We start from the raw sequence: 25,384 nt of genomic DNA on the forward strand, positions 1-25,384 counted from the left end.
TGGTAGGTTTGGAGGGACTCTCTTATTTGCGCAAATCCGCCCCCACTTGCAAAGATTGATAACGGACAATCAATCTCCGTTACGCCGTTGTTATTTATTACATGGAGTGTTAATATGTGTGAGATGTTTCTTTTGAGATGTTTATTTTGCGGAATAAAGTATATTTTGTAGAACAAAAAAAATCTTATGACAAGGTTTACAAGTTATCTGTTGAACTACATTCTAATAGGTGTGGTCACATTCCAGGTCATTTGTTTACGTTTTTGTTTCTGGAGCAACTGTTAGATGAAATGTGCTAATATGTAACCTAACTCCAGTGTGAATAACTAGAAGACGGGAGCAGCTCCATTCCAGACCAAGGGAGCTTTGAGATTGGCTGGGCCAGATCTCTCATTTGCATATCTGATTTGGAAATACAACACTGAACCCCCTTCTTGCATGGATTTAACTTGCACCCAAGAGACCCCTACTGTGTATTGCTACTTATTTTTTATGATAAGTGGTGATTACCAGTTGACAGGTTTCATTTGTTGAATTATAAATGGTTCTGTATTATCACCCTGAATTGGCTGTACTCAAGGTTTGGTAGGGTATGTGTTTTCATTTCTTTTACCAACTGAAATTTTTGCTCTTTTAGTATTTGTCTAGAAGGCTTTCTAAAGTCAGGAAGCCCATTTATTTGGTGAAAAAAGATTCTGTATTAATATTAATATTTCTCATACAACATAAATAGGGTCTTTTATGAATAAAAAGATCTTGCACTTGGAAATCTTGATAAAGCTGTGTGCTTCCATACACTCTAGCAGTTTTGATTCCTAATATTTGACCTTAGGTGTGGGAACGGGTCTTTTTTGCAATTTGATTTCCAATTGATCAGCACAGTATAGAAAATAGACCCATAAAGCAACCTCAGCAGTGACAAATGTCACTGGGTCACTTGGGTTTATACGTCGGGGTCCAGTAGTGAAGCTCCGCTCCTGTTTAGCCTCCGAAGCCGTACAGGCCCTGGCGCTTCAGCACGTACACCACGTCCATGGCGGTGACGGTCTTCCTCTTGGCATGCTCGGTGTAGGTGACGGCGTCGCGGATGACGTTCTCCAGGAACACCTTCAGCACCCCGCGGGTCTCCTCGTAGATCAGCCCAGAGATCCGCTTCACTCCCCCACGGCGAGCCAGGCGGCGGATGGCGGGCTTGGTGATTCCCTGGATGTTGTCACGGAGAACCTTATGGTGACGCTTAGCGCCTCCTTTCCCAAGTCCTTTTCCGCCTTTGGCTCTTCCAGACATCTTTGTAACGAACAGTTCTTTCCATACCCTATGCGGACGACACAATCCGACGAAGTGGGGAAACACTGGGGAAACGTCATGCAGGAATACGGGGCTGAAGACAGGAGGGCGTGTCCAAGGTGCGCTGGTGCACAGCGGAGGTGTGGCCGAGGCGAACAATCCAAAAGAGAAGTTCTAAGGGAATATCCAAAACACAAGAGAAAGTCCAAAACCAGAAGATCCATCAGAACAAGTTAAAAACCGCGAAGACCGGCGGACAGGGAACAGGAACGGGAACCGAGATTAAAACCTTAACGGGACCAGGCGCTTCCATGTCCCAGACTCGCACGATACGGAAATCAGATGCAGAGCCCGGATGAGCGTCAGCGCCTGGCTTTTAAGGTGGGCTGGGAATGGGAAACGTGCAGAGAATAAAGTCTTAAGTGAAAGGGCTGGAGCACCCTTAAGGAGGGGGAACTAATATCGTGACAATCTTCTAGTTATCAGCTGTGAACATGACACACACTGCTCATCTTTGATGTACAGATGCAGCCATTCAAATTGCGCGGTACAGACACGTACCGGAGGTAATTGGCTACGGCGTCGTGCATCCTGACGCGCGATGACGCAAAATACCGCGGTATTTTTGCCGAGACAAGTTGCCTTTCTTATACGCGGAGGGATCTGCTCGTGAGATGTCCGCTCGGTCCATTTCTGAGCTCAGTATAAGGTGTAGAAAGCATGACTGTCATCATAACCCGCCTCTCACCCTGGCCCGAGCCTGAAGCATGCCCCCTAGTGCAGGGTTAGAGGTGTGGAATAATGTTGTGACTATTGCTGAAGGGAAATCTTAGTAGCTGAGCATAAAAAGAATAGGAGCATACTGTAACGCGTGTGAAGGCCATAAACGATATTAATTTTGGAACATAAACATACAGTATATAGCTGGTCTTGGTACTTTAAAGAAAAAAATACACACCAGTATTCCATTTCTCCCTAAACATTGTAAGCTTCGAAGTCTTTAACGTGATACCGGAGTCAACAAGCATCCTTTTAGAATTTGATTAAAAGGGAATATAATATGGAATTGCGTATCTCAAGAATTTAATAATGGTATGATTACATCCGTGTGCTGCGACAGGGCTGTGTAGGGCTGTTTCGCCTGCCTGTTCATGCGAGCTTTCTTGTAGCCTACCTGGTCTAGGTGCGTGACTACCAACTGACAGGTTGTGTGTTCGAATCCAGCTGGTGCTGGACTTTTCATTTTTATTTATTTATTTTTTAATCGCGTAACATAAACATATTACTGTATGCAAACTTTACTGTATACAGTATGTATATGTATATTTAATGTCTTAACTGTGCCCGTTTAATTGAATTTAAAAAAATTATTTGACACGAACATTAAGCTGTTTACATCTTCCGCCTGAGAACAGTCACCCGTTGCTACCCAACGCAGAAACACAGCCACTAACTAGCAAAGAGAGGACATTAGCTACCCAATATGATAAAGAAATAAATGATTATTTTGTTTATTTCTTTTGCACATTTATTTGAACATTTCTATCGATTGTACAAGCACTTGGAAACTGTCCAATCCCTACTTCATCAGGCATTTTACCGGTCTGGCGCCGGTCTGTGTCTTCCAGGATATAATGCCAGGGAACTCTTGTTTTTATGTCCACTATTACAGACAATCTCCTTTGCTTTTAACCGAGCGTTTAATAATTTCCTAAAATGAAAATGATTTACTTTATTTCCCTCACGGGATCAATAAAATTATCTATCATCTGTCTAAACTATGGGACAGAATTTTGGGGTCTCCCCATACCAGAGATTATGGTAGGGCTTCAGAATGGTGATTAGCTGACACCATCTGACACCCCTCTCATAGGAGAAAAAAGACGTGCTGGTTTGCTATACATACTGTACCAGGAAGAGGATTTCTTTCTATTCAAAACGTGTATTTTAAAAGTTTAAGAAGTAAAAACCTTACAGCGTACACAGATTTCTAAACTGATCAGGATCGTTATCTTTGTCTTATGCATAATAATGTTCACCGCTCTGTCCAGCAAATTAATAATAAACTTTATTTTATATAGCGTTTTAAACGAATAAGTAATTAGATTGCTCATAAACCTAATCACTTGCTTTTTCTTTTTATTTAGGCTCAGATTTCAACTATAGATCGTATTATTAATAACCATAATAACAACCAACCAACAAAAACAACCATATAAACATAATACCAACCAAAAACATAGATAACAACCACAATACAAAATCAAATATATCAAACCATTTTACTCTCGCTAATTCCACCAATTATCATAATCCCGCCCCTTATGCAAAACCAAACCCTCCTCCCATCCCAGTTTATCCTCTTTATCATAAACAAAATCCACCTCAATTTTCAACATAAAGCATTACACAAAATCAATACCTCAACACTCCATACTCAACAACGATAATTCACAAACAGCCAGAACATGTAACTACACATTCCGAAACAGACCTAATTTCAATAGCCCCGCCCCTTATGCAAAACCAACATCCCTCCCCTGTTCTCTCTCTCCCCTGGCGGTTGTAATTGTTTTTATTTTCAAATAAATTTTAGCAAAGTCATGTATTTTAAAAATCTTAAGATTTTTATATTTATGTCTTTATTTAGTGGTTTCATTAGTGACAAAGGCTAAACTTTCTTGGAAAAATGTATTTTATGTAAACCATGTTTGCTATTAATTCATTCAGGGCTAAAATATGTTCATTGTCTTCTAATGAAAGAAGGGTTCCTTTCGCCGTAGTTGGGAGCCTAGCCTTTAACTAGTAAGTACTGTACTTACTGGGTTTTTGAGGGGGGGGAGGTGTCTTTCGCTGGAAATCTCGCCTCCTACTTTGAAAATACCCGTGAAACCGGTTCAATTCGTCACAGCCAGCACTCCTGCAGAGAGGGGGGTTGTACTTGCAGTGTATACAGTACACGAGTTATGCTCTTCGTTAATGTCTAAGCCGGAACATATCATTATATCTCATTTTGTATTTCTTTAAAAAAAATCGTTTTCCCAGCCTAACAGTATTGTTTTTAACCTGTAAAGCGCTTTGAGGAGACACCTTTAAAGGCACCATATACAATAAAGTTCATTATTATTACTATTGTAAATTTGATGGACAGAGAGGTGAACATTATTACACAGAAGACAAAGATAGCGATTTACATTGCATTGTGTATCGTGCTGCTTTAATACAGTTTTAAATAATTAAAAGTCTAAACAGTATCAGCTTTATTTATGGGTTTTAAATAAAGGTGATTTAAACGCGATTTAAATCAATATAAATGTTTATATTGTAACGCATAGGTGACTATTCATTGTTATTTAAATGACTTAAATTCGATCATGTTGTGATATTTAGAAATATACATTTGTTTGGTGCGAGTGAAGTTTTATTTAATCTCTGAGCCATACTGATTCTTCTGGAAGCCAGTTTCCGCCAGGGAGTAAAAAAAAAAACACACTATGGTATTCTCTCCAATGCAGTGCAGTTAAAAACATACCTCTGATGCTGCTCCTAAATGAATATCGTTTATGACCATCAGAAGCTTTATGCTCCTTTTCTTTTTTCCAGTGGATTGAACAGGGAGAGGCATTTCATTATGTACTTTTCACTGATGAAACAACAGTGGCTCTGGAACAGTTTTCAACCATGTCGTTTTATAAAAAGGGGAGATATGTACACGTTACTGAAGCTAAAAGTTTAGCCTTTGTCACTAATGTAACCACTAAATAAAGACATATAGAAATCCCTACGTTACAGACTGTATATGGCTGGTATTGGTAGTTTAAAGAAAAAATTCACACCAGTATTCCACTTTCTCCCTAAAAATTTTAAGCATCAGAGTCTTACATATGGTTATTTCGGAAACGTTTGTACGTGCTCCTTCTGACCATGTTACTGTTTACTGTTACTGACCATTTTAAGTTTAAGTGCCTGTGGGCACTTTTCCTGTCAGTGGGGGGTGGACCGTCTTTCATTAGAAGGTTAGTCTGTTCTACTCTGAGAATGTAGAGGGGGTGGAAAGTGCCCGCGGTCATTTAATTAGTATTAAAATTCACACTGATTCCCTTGCGAAGATACGGACATAGGAATATTCGTGCGTGGTCAAAAAATGGCATAAAAACGACAAAGTGAAGGCTGTGAAAACATTCACAATGTACTTTATACACAAAGCAAATATAACCCCCCTCCACCTCTCTCAATTCAATTCAAGCAGCTTTATTAGCATGACAGATGGGTACAATCAGTGTTGGGTATTTGCTTTGCTTTGAGATGCCACTTTTAAAGGTGATATATAAAATCAAGGCTTTAACTTGTTTTAACTCCGCAAGTCTGAGTTCTTGTGTCTGTCCTATCCGAACTCGAAAGTATTACAATATGTATCTTTATAGCAGGTGGTGTACAGCTTTTTAGGATAGATAACACTTTTCTAAAATGTATTTAAAAAATAAAAACGATTACAATCTAATCTTTCCACGTTTGATCCCAAAATAAATCTAAACGGGGAGAAAGCTATGCTGAAAGTTTATTAAAATACTTAGAAGACAAAGATATCAATTTATGTTGCATTTGTCTGATTGTGAATCAAAAAACACATATATTTAAACCAGCATTTGTGATTTAAATCAAAACGTTATTTAAATCAATATAAATGTTTATATTGTAACGCCTAGGTGACTATTCATTGTTATTAAAATGACTTAAATTCGATCATGTTGTGATATTTAGAAATATAAATTTGTTTGGTGCAAGTGAGGTTTTATTTAATCTCTGACTCAGTGATGGCCTGGCATGGTGAGGTGTGCTGGCAGCTATGTGGTGTTACGCAGTGGTGGCCTGACACGGTGAGGTGCGCTGGCATCTGTGTGGTGTGACGCAGTGGTGGCCTGGCACGGTGAAGTGCGCTGGCAGCTGTGTGGTTTAACGCAGCTGGTGGCATGGCACGGTGAGGTGCGCTGGCATCTGTGTGATGCAGTGGTGGCCTGGCATGGTGAGGTGCGCTGGCAGCTATGTGATGCAGTGGTGGTCGGGTATGTAGAGGTGCACTGGCAGCTGTGTGTTGTGACGCAGTGGTGGCCTGGCACGGTGAGATGCGCTGGCAGCTGGGTGATGCAGTGGTGGCCTGGCACGGTGAGGTGCGCTGGCAGCTGTGTGGTGTGACGCAGTGGTGGAAATGTTCACCATGTTTCACCATGCTGAAAATGTTTGTACCAGACTTTTTTGAGGCCTGTTTAATTGTGTCTGAAGTCTGATGTTGTAAATTTTTTTTGTTAAAAAGATCCATGAAAATGTCACTACTAAAGTTAGCTGGTACTGTTGGTATTGTAAGTGGCAAGTAGAGCTCATATTTTAGATTTTGTGTAGTTGCTAGCGTTGAACTGCGTGTTGGATGCACATGAATATATTCATTATATGCCAGCGCACCTCACCGTGCCAGGCCACCACTGCGTCACACCACACAGCTGCCAGCGCACTTCACCGTGCCAGGCCACCACTGCGTCACACCACACAGCTGCCAGCGCACCTCACGGTGCCAGGCCACCACTGCATCACCCACCTGCCAGCGCACCTCACCGTGCCCGGCCACCATTGCATCACACAGCTGTCAGCGCACCTCACCGTGCCAGGCCACCACTGCATCACACAGCTGCCAGCGCACCTCACCGTGCCAGGCCACCACTGCGTCACAACACACAGCTGCCAGTGCACCTCTACATACCCGACCACCACTGCATCACACATATTTCAGCGCTATATATTTCATGGATATTATGGAATATACTGGTACTGTTGGTATTGTAAGTGGCAAGTAGAGCTCATATTTTAGATTTTGTGTAGTTGCTAGCATTGAACTGTGTGTTGGATGCACATGAATATATTCATTATATGCCAGCGCACCTCACCGTGCCAGGCCACCACTGCGTCACACCACACAGCTGCCAGCGCACTTCACCGTGCCAGGCCACAACTGCCCCACACCACACAGCTGTCAGCGCACCTCACCGTGCCAAGCCACCACTGCGTCACATAGCTGCAAGCGCACCTCACCGTGCCAGGCCACCACTGCATCATACAGCTGCCAGGGCACCTCACCGTGTCAGGCCACCACTGCGTCACACATATTTCAGCGCCGTATATTTCATGGATATTATGGAATATAATGGATGGATATCTTAGTTATCTTTCTAGTTCACAGGTTTGCATGCATAATTTAATTTTGAAAGCCACTGAGACATCAGGTACTACTGTTGTATTTATGAGAAAGAAACAAAACAAAAAACATACTAACAACTGTGCCATCCTACTCCTTAGTTAATACATTTTATTATTCATAAACAGTTAACATTGTTAGCAAAATATTTTGAATTATATTTAACCCTATTTTTTCTTTAGTTTTGTATTTAACTTATTATATGATAGTCAGACTTAATGTATATTTGAACATTGAAAATATATTTTTACAAGATTTTACATTAAGCACTTAAAATTAATATGGTTAATAATAGTAAACTGTAACATGCTGTAACAAGATCGGTTAAACTGCGAAGAAAATGCTTTCAGAGAAAATGTTTCAGGTGTGAAGAACATAGATCTCCAATGCAATTTCAACCAAACCTGTTCCCACACACCCTGCCCCCACTACCATTAGAATATACACAAACATTTTAGCGTTTCATTCTGAGCAGAAGACCCTCACACCTGAAGAGTGCTGGCTGTGACGAATTAAACCGGTTTTACAGGTTTCAATCACAGACCATGTGACATGGGACTCAGTAAACTAACAAACAGCGCCACCAGATTTGATAATACCTAACCAAAATCCGCAATATGGAAACAGAACCTGTTTAATTGTTGATAGATGATGTACTCGTAACATTTTTTCAAGACGAACTACAACATTTAAAAAATGACTTTTATGTACTTGATATCTCTAATCAATCCACGGGTCCCAGCACAAAACGAAACTAAAACGAATACCGTTTCGCCCTTCTTATAAGTTGCTCAAAAGTAATTTGACCGTATGAAATGCAGAATATAAACCTAGAAACATATACGTGAGCAGTACTTAAGCACTGTAGTATCGGTGTTAAGACATACCTCTCAAATACTGTAAATCAAGTTAAAAATATCTCAAGACCGATTCTAGTCATAATGAAACCATGTTTCATGTATGTTTTCTTTTTCATCTTGAAATAACTCATTTCTAAATACCTTTTTCACTGTTAACATCTTGCAGCAACTCTGCCACAAAATATACACTCTGACAGTTCATCCTGCTACCAACATTAAATAAAACAAATCTTAAGATTTCTATATTTATGTCTTTATTTAGTGGTTTCATTAGTGACAAAGGCTAAACTTTCTTGGAAAAATGTATTTTATGTGCTGCGGAAAAAAATGACTTGCTTTAACAAAATATGTTTACAAATCCTTTCACCTGGCATTTTCGTAGTTAGAAATTATGGAACGCTCTGTTAAAAGCAAGGGAGTTTTTATGTCCATTGCAGTTCTTTTGCAACATTAATATAATTATATCATTATTAATTTCTTGAGATACGCGATTCCATATTATATTCCCTTTTAATCAAATTCTAAAAGTATGCTTGTTGACTCCGGTATCACGTTAGTTAAAGACTTCGAAGCTTACAATGTTTAGGGAGAAATGGAATACTGGTGTGTATTTTTTTCTTTAAAGTGCCGATTCCTGGAACACCCCTCTGAAGTGGTTCCATAAAATCTGGTATACGGAAAAGAAAGCGTTGATAAATACAAGTGTCTTTTAAAACACTCTTTGCTGTGCTCTTGAGGATCCTTGTTATATTTTAAGCTCTAGTTGAATGATAGGTGTCGCATTTTAAATCATTTTCGTAGTTAGAAATTATGAAACGCCCTGTTAAAAGCAAGGAAGTTTTTATGCCCGTTGAAGTAAAACAAAATGCCTGACAAAGTATGGCTTGGACAGATTCCAAGTGCTTGTACAAATGTGCTAAAGAAATTATACTTTGAGTATACAGCTTGTCCAAAGTCATCCATTATTAATACTATTAGTAATATCTTCAGTAAAGGCTTTGATGCATAAATATTTCTGATAAAGGTAGGTTGTGTACTTTTGTCCAACTGAGCAATCTTGCTTTCATAAAATATACCAACATTTTAATGACTGATGATTAACATGCTGTAATACACAGTTCAAAATTAAAGGCTCAAATGCTGTGCATGAGAGGTTAAGCTCCCCCTGGCGGTTTTACAAGGCGACGCCGGATAGTTAGTCACGTGACACACGTGAACTGCGTGATACCCCGGTGGGCGTGTCGCAGTATGCCGCGAAATACCTCACCCATTTTGAATGGCTGCATCTGTATAATAGACATCTTTCTTTGATGTCTATTAGACATCAAAGAAAGATTTTTATAGGTGTAGAAACTAGTAAATAAAGCCAATGATTTGTTTTAGAAATGTATTCTTAAAATATACAATTATTCACACCTTAACAATATGTAGTTCAAATTATACATTATATACAATATTGTATTCAAATGTCTAATCATTATAAAAAACACAACTAGTAAACTTCAGTTCCAAATTCTAGTAACATGGCAATATATATATATATATTAATGACAAACACAAACTAATTACATGAACACGCTAATATTTAACTCAAAACCACATTTCGATTCAAATATAAATTTTTAAAATTTACAACTTCTTTATTTCCACGAAAATATTATTAATGTAGCACAAACGCTATGGTGATCCTCCTCTCGAGACTAATGAAATGTTTAATATGATCCCTCGAGAAAAAAAAGGAATCAATTTCCGCCTGGAATGATTGATGCCCCATCAAACATTTTGTAATATCCCTGGAAGTTTATACAGTAGAATCCTGGTTCTTGGCTTAAATTCAAGTTAATGAGACTAAGGAAACGAGTTGGAAACTTGATGTCGAAGTGGGATTTAAATCACCCATTTCACATTTTACTTCATTGGGCAGTATGGGCCAGAGAGCAATGCTACAGCGTCCCTTCGATAGCTCAGTTGGTAGAGCGGAGGACTGTAGTGGAGTCAACAGGGAATCCTTAGGTCACTGGTTCGATTCCGGCTCGAAGGAAGGTGCTTTTCATGTAATTTAATAAAAGAGTTAAAAAAGCGAATCTGTTTTATTCAGACATTGATCAAAAGCTCAATAATCGACTAAGCAAAGGCTCCTGTTCCGAATTCAGCCCACGTCTGATTGTCTTGTTTTGGCCAAGATCTGATCTTTGAATTAAGCGACTACACTGTCTGCTTTGTAATTCAAAAATACATACAAATGTCAAGTTTTTTGTAGATATAAAGGTGTTCTCTGTTTTCAAAGGATAGGTACTTAATTGGCACAATGATTTGGTATTGATTTTGTATCGTTGTATTATAAAGTTTGTGCTTTCTGTGTTTTTATCGTATTGTGAACTTATTTTTTAAACAAATGCTTACAAAGGCAAACACGGCACACATCTGTTTATACCAGTGGTGAATTGTACATTTTTATTAAGTACAAGCTACTGTGCACTTCTGGGAGTATAACAGGTTCGATATAAAGTGGCAAAAATATAAAAGGGGAAAATACCCCAGACTGCGTGTAAAGCCCTCGTTGTGACTGTTTTAGATTAAAATGGCGTACTGTGCACGAATTGTTGCAGAAACACAATCTGATATTTTGATAGTTATTATTTTAATAATTTGATCAAATTGAGGCCCAGGATCCAAATCTTCAGTTTTGATTTTTTTAAGTGATATCTTTCCTTCCTGTCGTGGAAGTCACACGATGTGAGCAATTGTTTTTTTTACGTTACGATCCAAAGAGCCTCAGACTCACTGTAACCAAACCAGGATGGATTCTGCTGGGAGCGTCTTACTGCTCCGGCAATTACTTTGACGAAAGACAGACCACTTGTGCGCTTTTAACCTTCTCGCAGCTACGGGCGAGACTGACGCTCGCGGTATGAAGGCACCCGCTGGTATACCTTCTCTAACTTTCACAATCGCGACAGACTTCGCTTATTAAAAAAAAACGTAGATATAGCCCTGAAAAAAGCATTAGCTTTATCAGTTTTTACATTAATCTATTTTGAATCAAAGTTTGATATTTTTTTTATTTTTTATTGCATTTTACATTACAATAATAATAATCATCATCATCATCATTATTATTGCGTACACTTATATAGCGCTGTTCTGGATACTCCACTCAATGCACTTTACAGGTAATGGGGACTCCCCTCCACCACCACCATTCTCCTGAATGATCACAGAGACTCAGGACCTCGGTTTAATGTCTCAGCCGAAGGACGGCACCTGTTTACAGTTTAGTGTCCCCGTCATTGTACTGGGGTATCAGGACCCGCATGGACCGCAGGGTGTGCGCCCAGCGACAGAAACCAGACGTGTGTCGGGCTCGGCTGCGAGCAGGACAATGACGTCATGGGGACAAAGTAGAGGAAATCAAAACGGTTCTATAAAAGACCTGTGTCAGCTGTTGGTTTGCAGTCTGGGCTCTAAATCCTCCGATCCGATTTTAAATCTATCTAATACCTGAGCTGCGGCTTCTTCCGAGTATTTATTCGTATACTTATTATGTGTAAATGTATAGATGAAACCTTTCATATATTGTTCAGTTTAAATCAAAATGCTTTACTGATACAAGAGAGAAGTATGAAAGATGTGACAAATTTGTGATTTCTTGGAACAAAACGGTTTTTATTTGCATTCGAAATGAAGCGGATTTTTAGCGCGACACCCAAACCCTTTGTCTTTTTTAGAGTGATTTTTAAACAGACATAAATGTAGAAAATGTGTTTTTTTTAGTACTGCAATAGCAGGGTCAGTGGCGTAATGAATAACGCGTCAGGCCTCGCGTCGGAAAATTATAGGTTGGCCTGCCGTCTGGCTTGTTGCGTTTATACCACTTACATTCTTTTATATAAATGAACTCCACCTGAAAGCTATAGAAAACACTTTGGGTAAGTTGTCTGCAGCCTCATGTGAATTTTGACAACTTACCCAAAACACTGTACTGTCTGGAGATCAGCTCCAGCTCTGAACTCAATTGCAATGAAAAACCATGCGTAACAAAACTGGAGAACAGCTGAACTTGTGCTCAGTTCGGTGATGAGGGTTCAGAACTGTCCTTGTTGTAATTAGCACGAACTGCACAGGCTCTGAATCAGACCATGTCAATTAGTCTGATCCGTGTAGGACATGTTAATGTAGAATTATTAATAGGTTTATTAGTTAGTTAGTTCAGGTTTACCCACCTGAACTAATGTAGAATTATTACTTGGTCTGTCTCTTGTTTGTATATAAATGAATGTCTCTGACAACTTAATGTTAGTTTAACGATGTAGGTCAGGCGTTGACATATGCACGAGTATACGAAATGTCTCACTCCTGATTCAACTCATGTTCTATAGGAGATTGGCGATTCCTTCTGTTTCTCGTACAACCATATCAGAACAGAAGCCCGTGTCACCCAGCTGTGATTCAAGATCGACTCGCATCTTTATCCCTTTTTTGTTCGTGATCATTATTTTCTTTAGTTATGATCAATATTGAACTTTTTCGAAATTAAATGACAATAATCAAACATGCAGGCAGATTTTTGAAAAGTATTCGGAATTGACAGGGTGCCCCTTTGGAACAGTCGTCAGAAAATGTGAGAAAATGAAAGTTATGTAATCTCTCCCACAAGCATTGAAGATTGGAATCTGAGTGTAAAAAAGCTACCCGTCTCCCAATGATAGGCAGGGATACACACCATGACTCGAATAGTCTCAGCGAACGTTAACACCTATGATATTACGAGTGCTTTGCACGTGTCGAATTTCAAGAAGGAACTACTACAACAGTTGTGGACATAATTCAATACCACCGGCAAAGTCCAATGCCGGCAACGTCTGCGAAAATAATGTTCACTCATGGAATTTGGTCTTTGAATGGCTGGCGGGAAAATTCATTTATACTCCTGTTGCACCCTCAGCTGAAACATGTTAAAATAACAACGCAGATTTGTTGGAGAACCTGACAAGAATTATTGGGTTAGCACTGTATGTATTCTTGTATATTTACTTTAATTTTAATATAAATGTAACATGCATGCTGTATAATCTATTGTAATTTTAAAATATGTTAGCTGAGGATGCGAGGGGGGCTATTATACCTTGTGAAACACGCAAGGAACTGTAAAAAAGGCTGGTATTTGAATAAAATTGGCGATCACAAGAAAACCACAATTTATGTGGTATTATCATCAATATCCTTCAAAATCTACGTTCAAATGAAGGATTTGAAGAAACTATGAAAAAAGCAATAGTAGCAGCAGAGGATTTTGATTTTTGCTCTTCAAGTCAGTAGATCGACGTAGAGTTGCGCCCCTACGAACAGCACAAAGGATGAAACCCACCTCCTTCGTTATTGCTATGTTTGTGCCGGTGAAAGTAGCGTTTGTGCTATTGAAAGCATCTTGGAAGATGAAGGTGCAGTCACTTCCACATGTCATGATATCATTAGATCCGACGACAAGAGTTGAAGCCTCCGGCATTTTCCAAGCCAGCAATGTGAGGAAGATGGAACTGGTGGAAGGTAGCGTGGCCGAGCGGTCTAAGGCGCTGGATTTAGGCTCCAGTCTCTCTGGGGGCGTGGGTTCGAATCCCACCGCTGCCAAATGTTATTGTTTTAAGACCTGCAATACGATCAGTAAAAGCGCTTTTTGTTAGGCTGCGGGAGGTGTTTAGAGATAGACTTTCTAAAAGACAGGCTTAACATCAAGGCAGAAAAAATATTTTGTTTTCTCAACAGAAATTCTCTTTGGCACGTTCAGCTTTATGTAGGGAACAACATCTGCCGAGATCACTTTTGAGGCAGTGCACATGATAGTGTACCAGCAAGTACATTTAATATTGGCTGTGGTGGTGAGCTGCTTTTGTCTGTGAAACTTTTAATTCTTCACGCCGAATCGTTGGAAGGGGTAAAGCTTATTAAATCTTTGAACATAGCGCTCCATCAGAAGTACTTTGTTCGTGATCAAAAGAGATCAGAGGATTCACTTCATGAATTCACATAGCATACCTTACAGGAAAGATTTAAAAGGGGAATTGATTGTGCTTCCTGATGTTGTTCCTGTGGTTTCTTTGGATACAAAGGTGAATGTTCTTTGACATTCTGCTAGAGTATCCACTGGGTGGGTTTTATCGATTAGCTCGGATAGGTCATCAGTGCTCCGTCTCCGGAAAATAATCAGCACTGTTTTTTCCTGTGCTGTCTTTTAAAACATATAAGATCACGAGTTTACAGATTTCTCCAAATAACAACTATACATTTTAACCCAGCGGTTAGCATTCCTTCAATCCAATAGTTTTACTCTGGGTTAAAAGCAGCGCAATATACAGAGAGATGATATTCAAATATTTCAACGTTCTGTTGGATTACCTGTATGGAGATATCGCTCAGAATTCCTAATATGATTTTGAGTTCAGTTTTGCTTCACTACTTTCAGAGTCTTTTATTGACCTTGCTGAAGCAGAGAAGTGACATAATCACAAATGCGACCTACCTGTGCTGCTGTTTCTGGTTAATAATTATTATTGTGAGGAAAAAAAAACAGCTCCTTGCATTAAGAGCAAGAGCAACCAACGCGCTCTCTTGTTGAGTTGGGTTTTTTCCGTGGTGCTCTTCCTCAGATGCAAAGTTATTTGGCGAGCAAGGATCTCTGAGAAGGAGCCTGAATCCTTCAAAATACTACGGAAGGAATCAAATTTATACGTTTCTTTGGATCGAGAAGATGATCATTATGAGACTCAAAACATGCCTGTTTTTTTTTTTTCGAGGACAAATGAATTATTGAGGTGTAAAAAAGGGTTCAAAACCAAAATCACCTGCTATTGCTGCTGTTTCTTCAAATCCTTCAACTGATCATCGATATCGAGGAATAATATATCGTTTCTTCAAATCCTTCAACTGATCATCGACATAGAGAAATAATATTATACAAATTGTGGTTTTCTTTTAATTGCCAATTTGACTGTAATTACATCTTCGTTTACAGATGTCTTGCATGTATCACAAGGTATAATAGTCGTTGTGCGTCCTCAGTTAAAATGTTTTAAAAAGTACAACATTTATGGTTACATCCATATTAAAATGAAGGTAAATATAACAAGATATTAAAATACAATTGTATAGTCCTAACTTAATAATGCCTCTGAAGTTTTCCAACAAATCCGAACTGTAATTTTGAAATATTATAGCTGAGAATGAAAAGAGAGTACAAAGATCAAATTCAATGAGTGAAAATGCACCAGTAGTTCTCTAAACTGAGTTTCTTCCCTGAAATGACTTGCTTGCGAAGCACCAAGCAGCCTTGAACGGTTCGCGGAAATCAAATATACAGTACAGATGGATTCAGAGTGTGCTTTCCAACTTTTGTGCAACATTTTCCTTTGATAGGGCAGAGTTGTCTTCACAATCTGGGTTAAATAAAAAGGTGTGACATCAGTGTTAAACAGCTTTCCTTCTTGGGGAACAATGGTTGTGTTCCATATTTCTAACTATTTTGGTTTCAAGATCGCAATTTAGTGTGAAACGTAAAAGCCAGCTGGATAAGCTTGATTAATTTCCCTCACGGGATCAATAAAGTATCTATCTATAAATCTCTTACATGTCATTTACAATGGCCTTTCAACTAATAGCCCGTGCAGGGATCAAACCCCAGCTGTTGGTACGAGTTGCATAAGACCCTGTAACGCGCAGATAAGAAACTAACCTCTGCTTCTTCATTATATACACAGTGAGCTATATATGCGAGCTTACTGCCCCCTGCGGGCTCTGTATTTGATTGCGGTGGAGACCAGCCGTGGAGATAAAGTGAGACGGGTGTGTACATTAAAAGGCTCATAGTGTCCCTGGGAGGGCTCAAACCACCACCCTTTTTGTTAACAACCGAGCCACAAAGACTCATGTACAGCTTAACACTCCTCGGTCTCAGTGAAAGTGATACACTAAAATTTCAGGAGATTAATTTGTTTTTAAAGGAAAATCACCAACAGTGGCCGAGATCTACTGGAGTTTTTCATTCTATACTGCGATTTCTGTAGGGTACTCTGTGAAAATACGAGTTTTGACGAGAAGGGATGGACATATAAGGTCAGAAGGCTTGGGGAATTGAACTTTAAGGTGAAGACTGCGGGTTCAGTAGCAGCAAAACCTGATCAGTATCAGTTGACTCTGATATACTTTGAAAATGAACTTGGAGATTTAGAGTCAGACGTGCTACCGTTGCACCATGGGGTACTTAATTAAAAAAAATAGAAAAACAGTCAGTGTTCCTGGATCTGTTATTGAGAACAACACCTGCACTTCAGCTGCGCAGGAAGAATAAAATGTGGTCTGGGATGAAGAGACTCTCTTCAGAAGAGCGGCGCTCCTCACAGGAGGAAAAAAAATCTTTTTTTTGTGAAGCTGATTTGTCTCCTTTGGGGAATTCAAATTAGCTGGAAGTTGTGACCTTGTGGTGCAAAGGTAGCGTGTCTGACTAAAGATCAGAAGGCTGCGTGTTCAAATCACGTTGAGGTCTGCTTTTAGTTTTTCAGGTTCTGCTCGTCCTGAACACAGAATTCACACCATGCAGTTGAGTTCTATCTGTACACCACATAGATAATCTAAACAAAATAGAGCCCTACTGGACATACAGTTAGGATCTCACACAGCGAATACCCTTGAACACAAGAGAGAAGGCACAGTTCACATCTGCGAAACATCACATCCGTCTTTAGAGACAGCTACATCAGAGAATGGAATCCCGGAAGTTTCAAATAACTTCTTTTAATACAGGTTCAAGCAAACCTGAAAGTTATGGAGTTTCCGGACATTTTTTTTTATTAAAAAGTGTCTGAAGCCTGAAAATGTAATTTGAAAAAAAAACGCTATTGGACATTAGCAGGTACTTTTTGTAACAATTTGCTATTTCATGCTGGAAAACAAAGGAAACAGACCCAATGTTTGCTTTCAGGTGCGGTTCATTACATAATAGACATCTATTACTGAGGAGCTTGAATAAAATTTACACGAGCCAGGTAGAAGTCGGACCTACAATCTTGTGATCCAAAATCAGAAGAACCTTGTCGCCCTTGGGAGATGTCAAACGCATTGGACATGAAAAATGCCAGATAAAAGTCAGTTCTCTTCGTTTCTCAGTGTCGGGGCTGCTACTGTATGTAAAAGAGGCAAATTGCTCTGAGCGCAGGCTCAGCGCTTACTGAACGCAGATGTCTCAGAGCGGTGTGTCCAAGTGGCTGTAAAAGGTGATGGTGGTCCTGTCACCGTAGCTTATTTGGTTAAAGAGCCTCTTTATTGAACAAAAGAACTGTGATTCAAATCCCAGCCGTGTCTTTCTTCCTATCTTGTAGTACAGAACGTACCATTTTGGGCACTCACAAAGGGCTTGATTCCATTAAATGCATGTGTTCATTTCCTTTCTGGAAAACTTGTTTTTGATGAAATTCACACAGCTTGCGAAACATGAAATTCAGTTCTTGGTTATCAGTGCAGAAGAAATATTACCGGCTGGCAAAATAAACGGGAAGAGTTTTTTTTTTTGATTCGAGAAGAGACTCCACCAGTCAGTCTCTGTGACGCAATCGGTTACCGTGTTTAGCTATTAACCGATAGGTTGGTGGTTCAAGTCCACCCAGGGATGGGTTTCTTCTGTGATGTAAACATTGTTTTCACATAGGTCGATTGGATTTCTCAGCTAAACCATAGCCATTTTAATATTTGTAGGAAATGTGACTGTTCAACACTTGTCAAAAATGTCCAATAATGCCCAACATCGCAACTCCCCAGAAAACCATATTCACCCAAGAAAAATGATCGTTGAATCGTCATTTATACTCCCGTCACATCCTCTGCTGAAATATTTTAAAAATACAATGCAGATTTGTTTGAGAACTTGACAAGCATTGTTTTGTTAGCACTGTGCAGTTGGATTTTGATATTTGGACATATTTACCTTAATTTTAAACTGTAAATACTGTACAATCTATTGTAATTGTGTTGTAATATTAAAATATGTTAGCTGAGGATGCAAAGGGGTGAAAGGGAAAGGTCAGAGGGTATAGTAACAACAAGGTTAGGATTGGTGGAGGTGGTAGGGGTGTTGATGGTTTTTCTCTGTAGAGGATGATTGAGTTTTTTATCCTTCTCTGAAGTGAGAAACTGGAAGAGTGCAGTTGAGAGATCTGATGAGGTTAGTTATAAAAGGAAGTTGATGTGGAGCTGTTAGCCGTAAGAATTCCTTAATGTCTTTGATGTTGTCATCAAAGATAAACTGCAGTAAGCAAAGATAAAAAGAAAATTATCTGTGCATACTGCCCTGTCTTTCTAACACCTGAAGAAGGCTCCACGGCCAACACGTCGTGTTTCCTTTCTTCTCTTTTCAGCATGGAATAACCCTTTACTTGTTCCTTTGCAGCCTACGCATGCTGACGCAGCTACTCACCTGATATTTAACATTCCTATAATCACAACTATGAATGTCCAATGTGGGTATTTTTTCCATGATTATTTATTCTATCATTGAAGCATATTTTATGTCATACCGAAGTGTCATAATCACCGATTTTTTTTTTCATTTAGAAAGTCAGAAAATGATAAATCACTATGAATTGCATTTAGCCTGTTCTGATCTAGAGTTTCTATATACTTGAACATGCCATGTTCACAATGTCACAACTCAGAAATGCAACATTGAAGTGTTGTAATTACCAATGTACATAGTGTTGGAACATTGAGATGTTTTGGTAATGAGGAAGGAGGGACATGCCATGTTCACAGGGTCATATTTGAAAAAATGGCACTGTAAAATTTCCTAAAGTTCAGGATTTTGATAGTCTGTTCCATTGTCTCTCACACCTCAGTGTCAGAATTTTTAGATGTTTTTATAACCAGGGGGTAGGTTTATAGCAAGAAGCAGGAAGTGCCATCTCCTGTTGCTCATCCTCGGTTAACCATATATTCTCATATGCCATGTTCTAAATGTCCCATTTATATTAAAAAGTTCTTGTAAAATGCAAGATTTTAAGACTTTTTATGATCAGAAGGCAAGGTCGTGGTAAATATGCAGAAAGTGCCTGTGAACTTATGTTTTGCCTTTGTCTTATTTACTTATTGTGTTTGTGTTATTGTGAGTTTTGAAAATTGGTTTACAATTTTCTGAAATGTGTTTCACACAAAAATGTTATTTGGATAGTCACTACTTACATATTCCCATTTACTGAGGATAAATACAGTAATCCATCCTGATTAGTACTTTTAAAAATTACTGTAAAGAGCCATCTAAAGGCGAAAGGCGGCATAACAACACAGCAGCAGCATTAAAGGCAGAAGAAGAAGCTGGCGAATAAGAAGCCAGCTTCAGCCTCGTTAATGCAATACCATTGGGTGAGGTGGAAAAATATTTCTTGCTCTGAATCCTAACATTTTTATAGGAGGTGTTCTAGTACTTCTTGCCTCAGATAAAATTGCCAATACACTTAATTTCTACTCCATCAATATCAGCAGCGTTATCGGTACTGAGTCCTAAATGTACGTCCTGTCATCATATAAAATGTCAAAAGTTTCGACTGCATTCAACTGATCAAATTTCTCTTCGATGACAGTTATAATTTTATCCAAAATACATCCGAAACAAATTTGCACTGTTTTTTTTTTTAATCCAGAAGAGCATCATCATGAGACTCAAAACATACCTGTTTTTTCTTCTTTCCAGGAGGAAGGATTGTTCAGATTCAAACATTGGTCCAAAATCAATGAACTCTCCTATCGCTGTTGCTTCTTTAAATCCTTCATTTGAACGTCGACATTGAGGGATGATATCGTACAAATTGTGGTTTTCTTTTAAAGCAAATTATATTAAAATATGAGCCTCTGTTATAGTTGTCTTGGAAGTTTCGGAAGGTATAATAGACCCCCTTGTGCCCTCAGCTAAAATATGATAAAATACAACAAAATGTATTTACATAGAACAGCATTTATGGTTATATGTATATTACAATTAAGATAAATATACAAAAGTATTAAAATACAAATGTACAGTCCTAGCATAATCATGCTGTACAACTGTCTTTTTTGCTTGTCAAGTTCTCCAACAAATCTGTGTCGTAATTTTAAATATTCTAACTAAGGATGCATCGAGAGCATAAATGAATTCTTCTGCTAGCCGTTCGAAGATCAAAGTCCTTGGCTGAATATGATGTCCTTGAATGTTGGTCATTATTGGCCATTCCCAGTGATATTGACTTACATACTTAATTGTTTAACAAAAACATTCACATTTCTTGCAAATATCAAGTGGGTTAAGGTTTTGCTAAGAAATCTGAATAAGTAGAGATGAGGTTTACATTGCAATAATGAGAAGTGCATTTCTGGGTGGGCTCAAACCACTAACCTTTAAATTAACAGAGACTCACGTGTGTCCCTTTTCTCCATTTGCAAGCTTAAAAAAAAGAAAATAATGCTTTTTTCTTACCAGCCTGCGATATACAAGGCAAGATTTGTATTTCATCTTTAACAAGCTGTATGAATTTCATGAAAAGCAAGTTGTTCCAGAAAGAAAATGAAAACTTGCGTTAAACAAAATCAAGCTGTACGTAATCATCCATAGTGATACATTTTGTAAGACAAGACAGGAAGAAAAGCACTGCTGGGATTTAAGCATCTCCTGTTTAAGAGGAAAGCATGTTAACCAAATCAGCCAAAGTGCCCTCAGTGTATCAACACCATGTCTGAGTCAGTGAGCCTGCATAATGAGGGGGAAGAGACTGACTTCTGTGATGCAGTATCGACAGATACTAACCTTCTGTCCAACTGTTCTCTGCTGCATTCTGGATTAGCAGGTAAATATTGGTTTCCATGCGTGTGTAGGGGTTTTGAGTATTTACTGGGACAATTATTAATTGTAGCAGTAAGTCACAAAATGATTCTTTGATGGCTATTAGAAAACCGACTTTGCGGGTTAACTCATTAACGCACACACACAGATACTAATACACTTATTAATACATAAAATGTGCATATAAACATAACATATCTTAAGAGTGTGGGTTAGCAGAATACAAAAGGTATATATTAAATCATGAAGAGTTCCAAACCAAGAGGGATATACATTCAGTATACCATTCATTTAGACTGTTTCGTAAATGAACTGGGATTACAACTTCTACACTAGATACTCAAAAGCAAGTACATCACTCATAGGTATTAGATTGATATCAATTGTGGTTGAGGTAACAATTGAATTCTTGAGCTGTAATGCAGAATGTTGAATACTCATCCGATCTGTGTGGATTCCGATCTCCCGCGGACATAAAGAAGCAGTGGCAGGCTGTTGTTGTGTGCAATCGGCACTCTCTGGCTCGGTGCCAGGCAGTGGCCGGTGCGGCTGGTGAGAAGGAGAGGAGGGAGAGATTCCTGTTGCGATGCGCTGCTGATGCTCTTTGAAGACCGGCTAGTTAGTGTTGGCTGAAACTAGCAGAGCTTGTGCACATGGAAAGTGACTACGGGTCCAAGCCAGTCACACTCTTTAGATGGGAAGAAGACTAGTTCGTTCCCGATGTAGCGCTAGTCCTGAATCCTGAGATTCAGCTGTCGACAGTTCCAACCGTAGTTCACTCGTTGATCAGGTTAGCTTTGAAGGTGGAGTACCCGCGGTTCACGGGGCTTGCTGCTGGGCTAACCTCGGGCGGATCCTTTGGTTATGCGTGGGCAACCTCCGTTCTCGACTCTTAAAACAAAGTTAAGTCCTGGCACTCGGACACACTGGCCGTCACGTGATTGTCCGAGCTGAGTCTGAGAACGTCCTGGAGGGGCACCTTCTGGGCATCGTGCTGCCTGTTTTATCTGGAGGAACTACGGTAGTTCAGTGGCTTAAAGTTGTTAAAAAACAAGGTAAGTCTGTGGTGTAATCAACTAGGTCTTGCAAACATACTTAACCTCTTCCAGCTACCAACATTACAAATGCTGTTTACACATTAGATGGTTATTTTTGGCTTCTGATATTATGGTGGATAAAGAGCCCTGGAATCTTTGTAGAAGGACAAAAGAAGGAAAGAAAGGGCAGTGTAACCATGGCCAAGAGAAGGGAAATGTTGGGGAGAGCTTTTTTCACTTTTTATCATTGTTTTTCCAGCCCAACAAAGATCAACATATATGAGCAGGCGTCCTGTGCCAAATCCAATCTGCCTTCCTTCCAATCATACAGGAATGTGAGTGAATTAAATATTGACATATGAAAATACACAAAAATATGCAATCACACTGTAGTGTGCTTTCTGAAGGCACCAGTTCTGTAGGGTTTGGGCATTTACTGGGACAATTATTAATTGTAGCAGTAAATCACAAAATTGATTCTTTTGATGGCTTTAAAATCCAACCATGTGACATAACTCAAACAACGCACACACACAGGTACTAATACACGAGGATACATTTATTAATACATAGAATATGCATATAAACCTAACAGATCTTATCGAGAGGGTTATCAGAATACAAAAGGTATATATTCAATCAGTTACAAAGTGTTACACATATCAAAAGGACATACGTTCAATGTATCATTCATTTAGACCGTTTCGTAAATGAACTTGGTTATAACTTCTACATTAGATACTCAAAACAAGTACATAACTCTTAGGAATTAAATTGATATCAACTGGTTGGGATAACAATTGAATTCTCGAGCAGTAATGCAGTGAAGTTGAATACTCATCCAATCTCTGGGGATTCAGATATCCTGCGGACTCAAAGAAACAGTTGCAGGCTGTTGCTGTCCAATCCGCGCTCTCTGGCTCGGTGCCAGGCTGTGCTGTGCGGCTTGCGACGGTGCGCTGCTGATGCTCACTGACCGGCTAGTTAGTGTTGGCTTTAACTAGCAAAGTTTGCGCACAGGAGAAAAGATGACTGTGGGTCCCAGCAAGTCAGGAAGAAGACCAGTTCGTTCCTGATGAAGCGCTAGTTCTGAATAGTGATTCAGCTGTCCACAGTTCCAACCTGTTCACGAGGCCTGCTACTGGTGCTAACCTTGGGTGGATCCTCTGGTTACTCTCTGGCAACCTCCGCTCTAGACTCTTAGAACAAAGGAAAGTTCTGGCACTCGGACACACTGGCCGTTCCGTGGTTGTCTGGGCTGAGTCTCAGGATGGTCAGGAGGCGCTCTGCGAGAATGTCCTGCCCTTGGGAGCCTTCTGCTCCTGGGCCGTCCTGCCCTGGAATTCTCCTTCGAATTCCCTTTAGAAAAGTCCACAGAATTCTCCTGAATCTTACTACAGGCTCTCTGTGTTTCTTGTTTTTACCTGGAGGAACTTCAGCTCGTTGATTGGTGAAAGTTCCATGGGCATCAGAGTCCCACGTGGGTTACTTGGCCCTACCAGTCCCTGATTGGTTGATCAAGGTGAGATATGAGTCATTTACTCCTGACACCTAGGAATGCAGTCCAGATGTCCATCTGGCACTCCCTAGACAGATAGGCACCAATGGATGACCATTGATCATGATAGCCAGGCTTAGCTAAGTGCATCCCCCTTTGGGAGCTGTCCCTTATCAAAGGAAACCTTAAATCAGCCTGCATGAATAGTTTCTCTGTGGCTGCACCACAGAGATGAACAGAGATGGGGCCTCATTTGGGAAGGCTCAGAACACTTAATTCTTTCTTATTAATAAGCCTCGCTGCTACAACACATATGCAGTTTGAGCAAACATAAGACAATAACCAAGTACCACAAACTACCAGGCATCTAGTATCATTAGCAGTTCAGGTGGGGAGCTGCATCACCATGTGTAGGCTGCAAAGGAACAAGTAATAGGTCTATTCCATGCTTAAAAGAAAAGAAAGAAAACACAACATTTCAGCCGTGGAGCCCTCACACCTGAAGAAGGCTCCACAGCTGAAACGTTGTGTTTTCTTTCTTCTCTTTTCATCTAGTGTCATTAGCCTTTTAACAGTTCCTGTCAAAATAAAATAGAAATGGATAACATTCTAGAGAGAGTTTGAAATACCAAGGTACAATTTAAAACATATCTCTTCCACTACAACCACAATATTTTGGAGAGATCGTTGAACCTCACTGTTCTGACATGTCCGTTAGCCTCCGTCCTGCTTCAGCAATGAATGTGGCGGGGCACATTCTGAGGGAGATGAGGTCAATCATGTGGCAGGAAAACCACGCTATGCTTTTTTTTGAGATCCTGAAAAGGACAGAAGGGCCATGTATATGTGTGCAGCTGGATATGTAATTACAGGTGGCGTAGCAGATTCTGCTGAAGCCCCACTGCCTGGTGTGGACGGTAGCTGTGTATATTGCAGCAGAATTGTGCATGTGAGATCAAGGGGGCATGTCATGTGTTTCAGCACTTCACTCCCTTCAGTACCACATGATTCCCTGAGTTCGTTGGATGACCTGTGGACCGATCTTTCACGATGAAGAATTCCTTAAGAAGAATAGATCTCGGCCCACCATCCCAATGCCTCCGTCTCAAAACAGCAACCTCCCACTGCCCTTAGTCTGCAAGGCAGTCCTTTCAAATGCGATGACAACGCCTAGACCTTCGTTGCCTTTTGTACGAGCTGAACTTTTGTGCTCATCAATTCAACGCTCTTTCCATCAACTCATCTTGTCTTTTGACGCTTCGTGTTTTGCGCTCCTTTGACTATTGGCATATCGGGTGACTGCAAACACTGAAGTTCTTGCTTACGGAGTGTGGAACATTGTTTTCAAGTGATCGCTGTTCTGTCATGTTGACGCCGAGTGAATCTTTCTTTGGCAACATGGGCAGGCTGACAGCAGTGCGAGCGAAAGTAATGGCAAATTTCTTGACTTATTTCTGAATGTGAATGTTCTTTAGAAAAGGGATGCGGCGTTGCTTCTCGCCCGTGTAAAGGTCACGCATTCCAGACGTGGTTATGAGCGAACAGTTGCCGCAAGTGTTTGAAAAGAGCAAGAGAGGAAGCAGCCCTGCCCCGTGTGAGGATCAAACT

At 39.8% G+C, this 25,384-nt stretch overlaps 1 protein-coding gene and 4 non-coding genes across 5 annotated transcripts; 4 read left to right on the forward strand and 1 right to left on the reverse strand.

Annotated features, from left to right (window-relative positions):
- Nucleotides 1–619: 619 nt before the first annotated feature.
- Nucleotides 620–675, forward strand: LOC148663431 (U7 small nuclear RNA). The gene has a single exon (XR_015938984.1). It is a non-coding gene; the product is annotated as a U7 small nuclear RNA (small nuclear RNA).
- Nucleotides 676–981: 306 nt separating this feature from the next.
- Nucleotides 982–1,443, reverse strand: LOC148663432 (histone H4-like). Its single transcript, XM_088633042.1, has one exon. It carries the CDS (start codon nucleotides 1,285–1,287, stop codon nucleotides 982–984), a length of 306 nt encoding a protein of 101 aa, XP_088489168.1. The 5' UTR covers nucleotides 1,288–1,443.
- An 8,901-nt stretch (nucleotides 1,444–10,344) lies between these two features.
- trnay-gua (transfer RNA tyrosine (anticodon GUA)) lies at nucleotides 10,345–10,432 on the forward strand. Its single transcript is given in 2 exon segments — nucleotides 10,345–10,381; nucleotides 10,397–10,432. It is a non-coding gene; the product is annotated as a tRNA-Tyr (tRNA).
- Nucleotides 10,433–13,937: 3,505 nt separating this feature from the next.
- On the forward strand, nucleotides 13,938–14,019 carry trnal-uag (transfer RNA leucine (anticodon UAG)). Its single transcript has one exon. It is a non-coding gene; the product is annotated as a tRNA-Leu (tRNA).
- Nucleotides 14,020–16,855: 2,836 nt separating this feature from the next.
- Nucleotides 16,856–16,927, forward strand: trnaf-aaa (transfer RNA phenylalanine (anticodon AAA)). Its single transcript has one exon. It is a non-coding gene; the product is annotated as a tRNA-Phe (tRNA).
- The last annotated feature ends 8,457 nt before the right edge of the window (nucleotides 16,928–25,384 follow it).

The sequence above is a fragment of the Lepisosteus platostomus genome, chromosome 5 (genome assembly GCF_059453375.1).
Source record: "Lepisosteus platostomus isolate fLepPlt1 chromosome 5, fLepPlt1.hap1, whole genome shotgun sequence".
Lineage (NCBI taxonomy): Eukaryota > Metazoa > Chordata > Actinopteri > Semionotiformes > Lepisosteidae > Lepisosteus > Lepisosteus platostomus.

Bases quoted from the DNA above. Each gene is read 5' to 3' on its own strand.
- LOC148663432 (XM_088633042.1), bottom strand. From the start codon at position 1,287: ATGTCTGGAAGAGCCAAAGGCGGAAAAGGACTTGGGAAAGGAGGCGCT.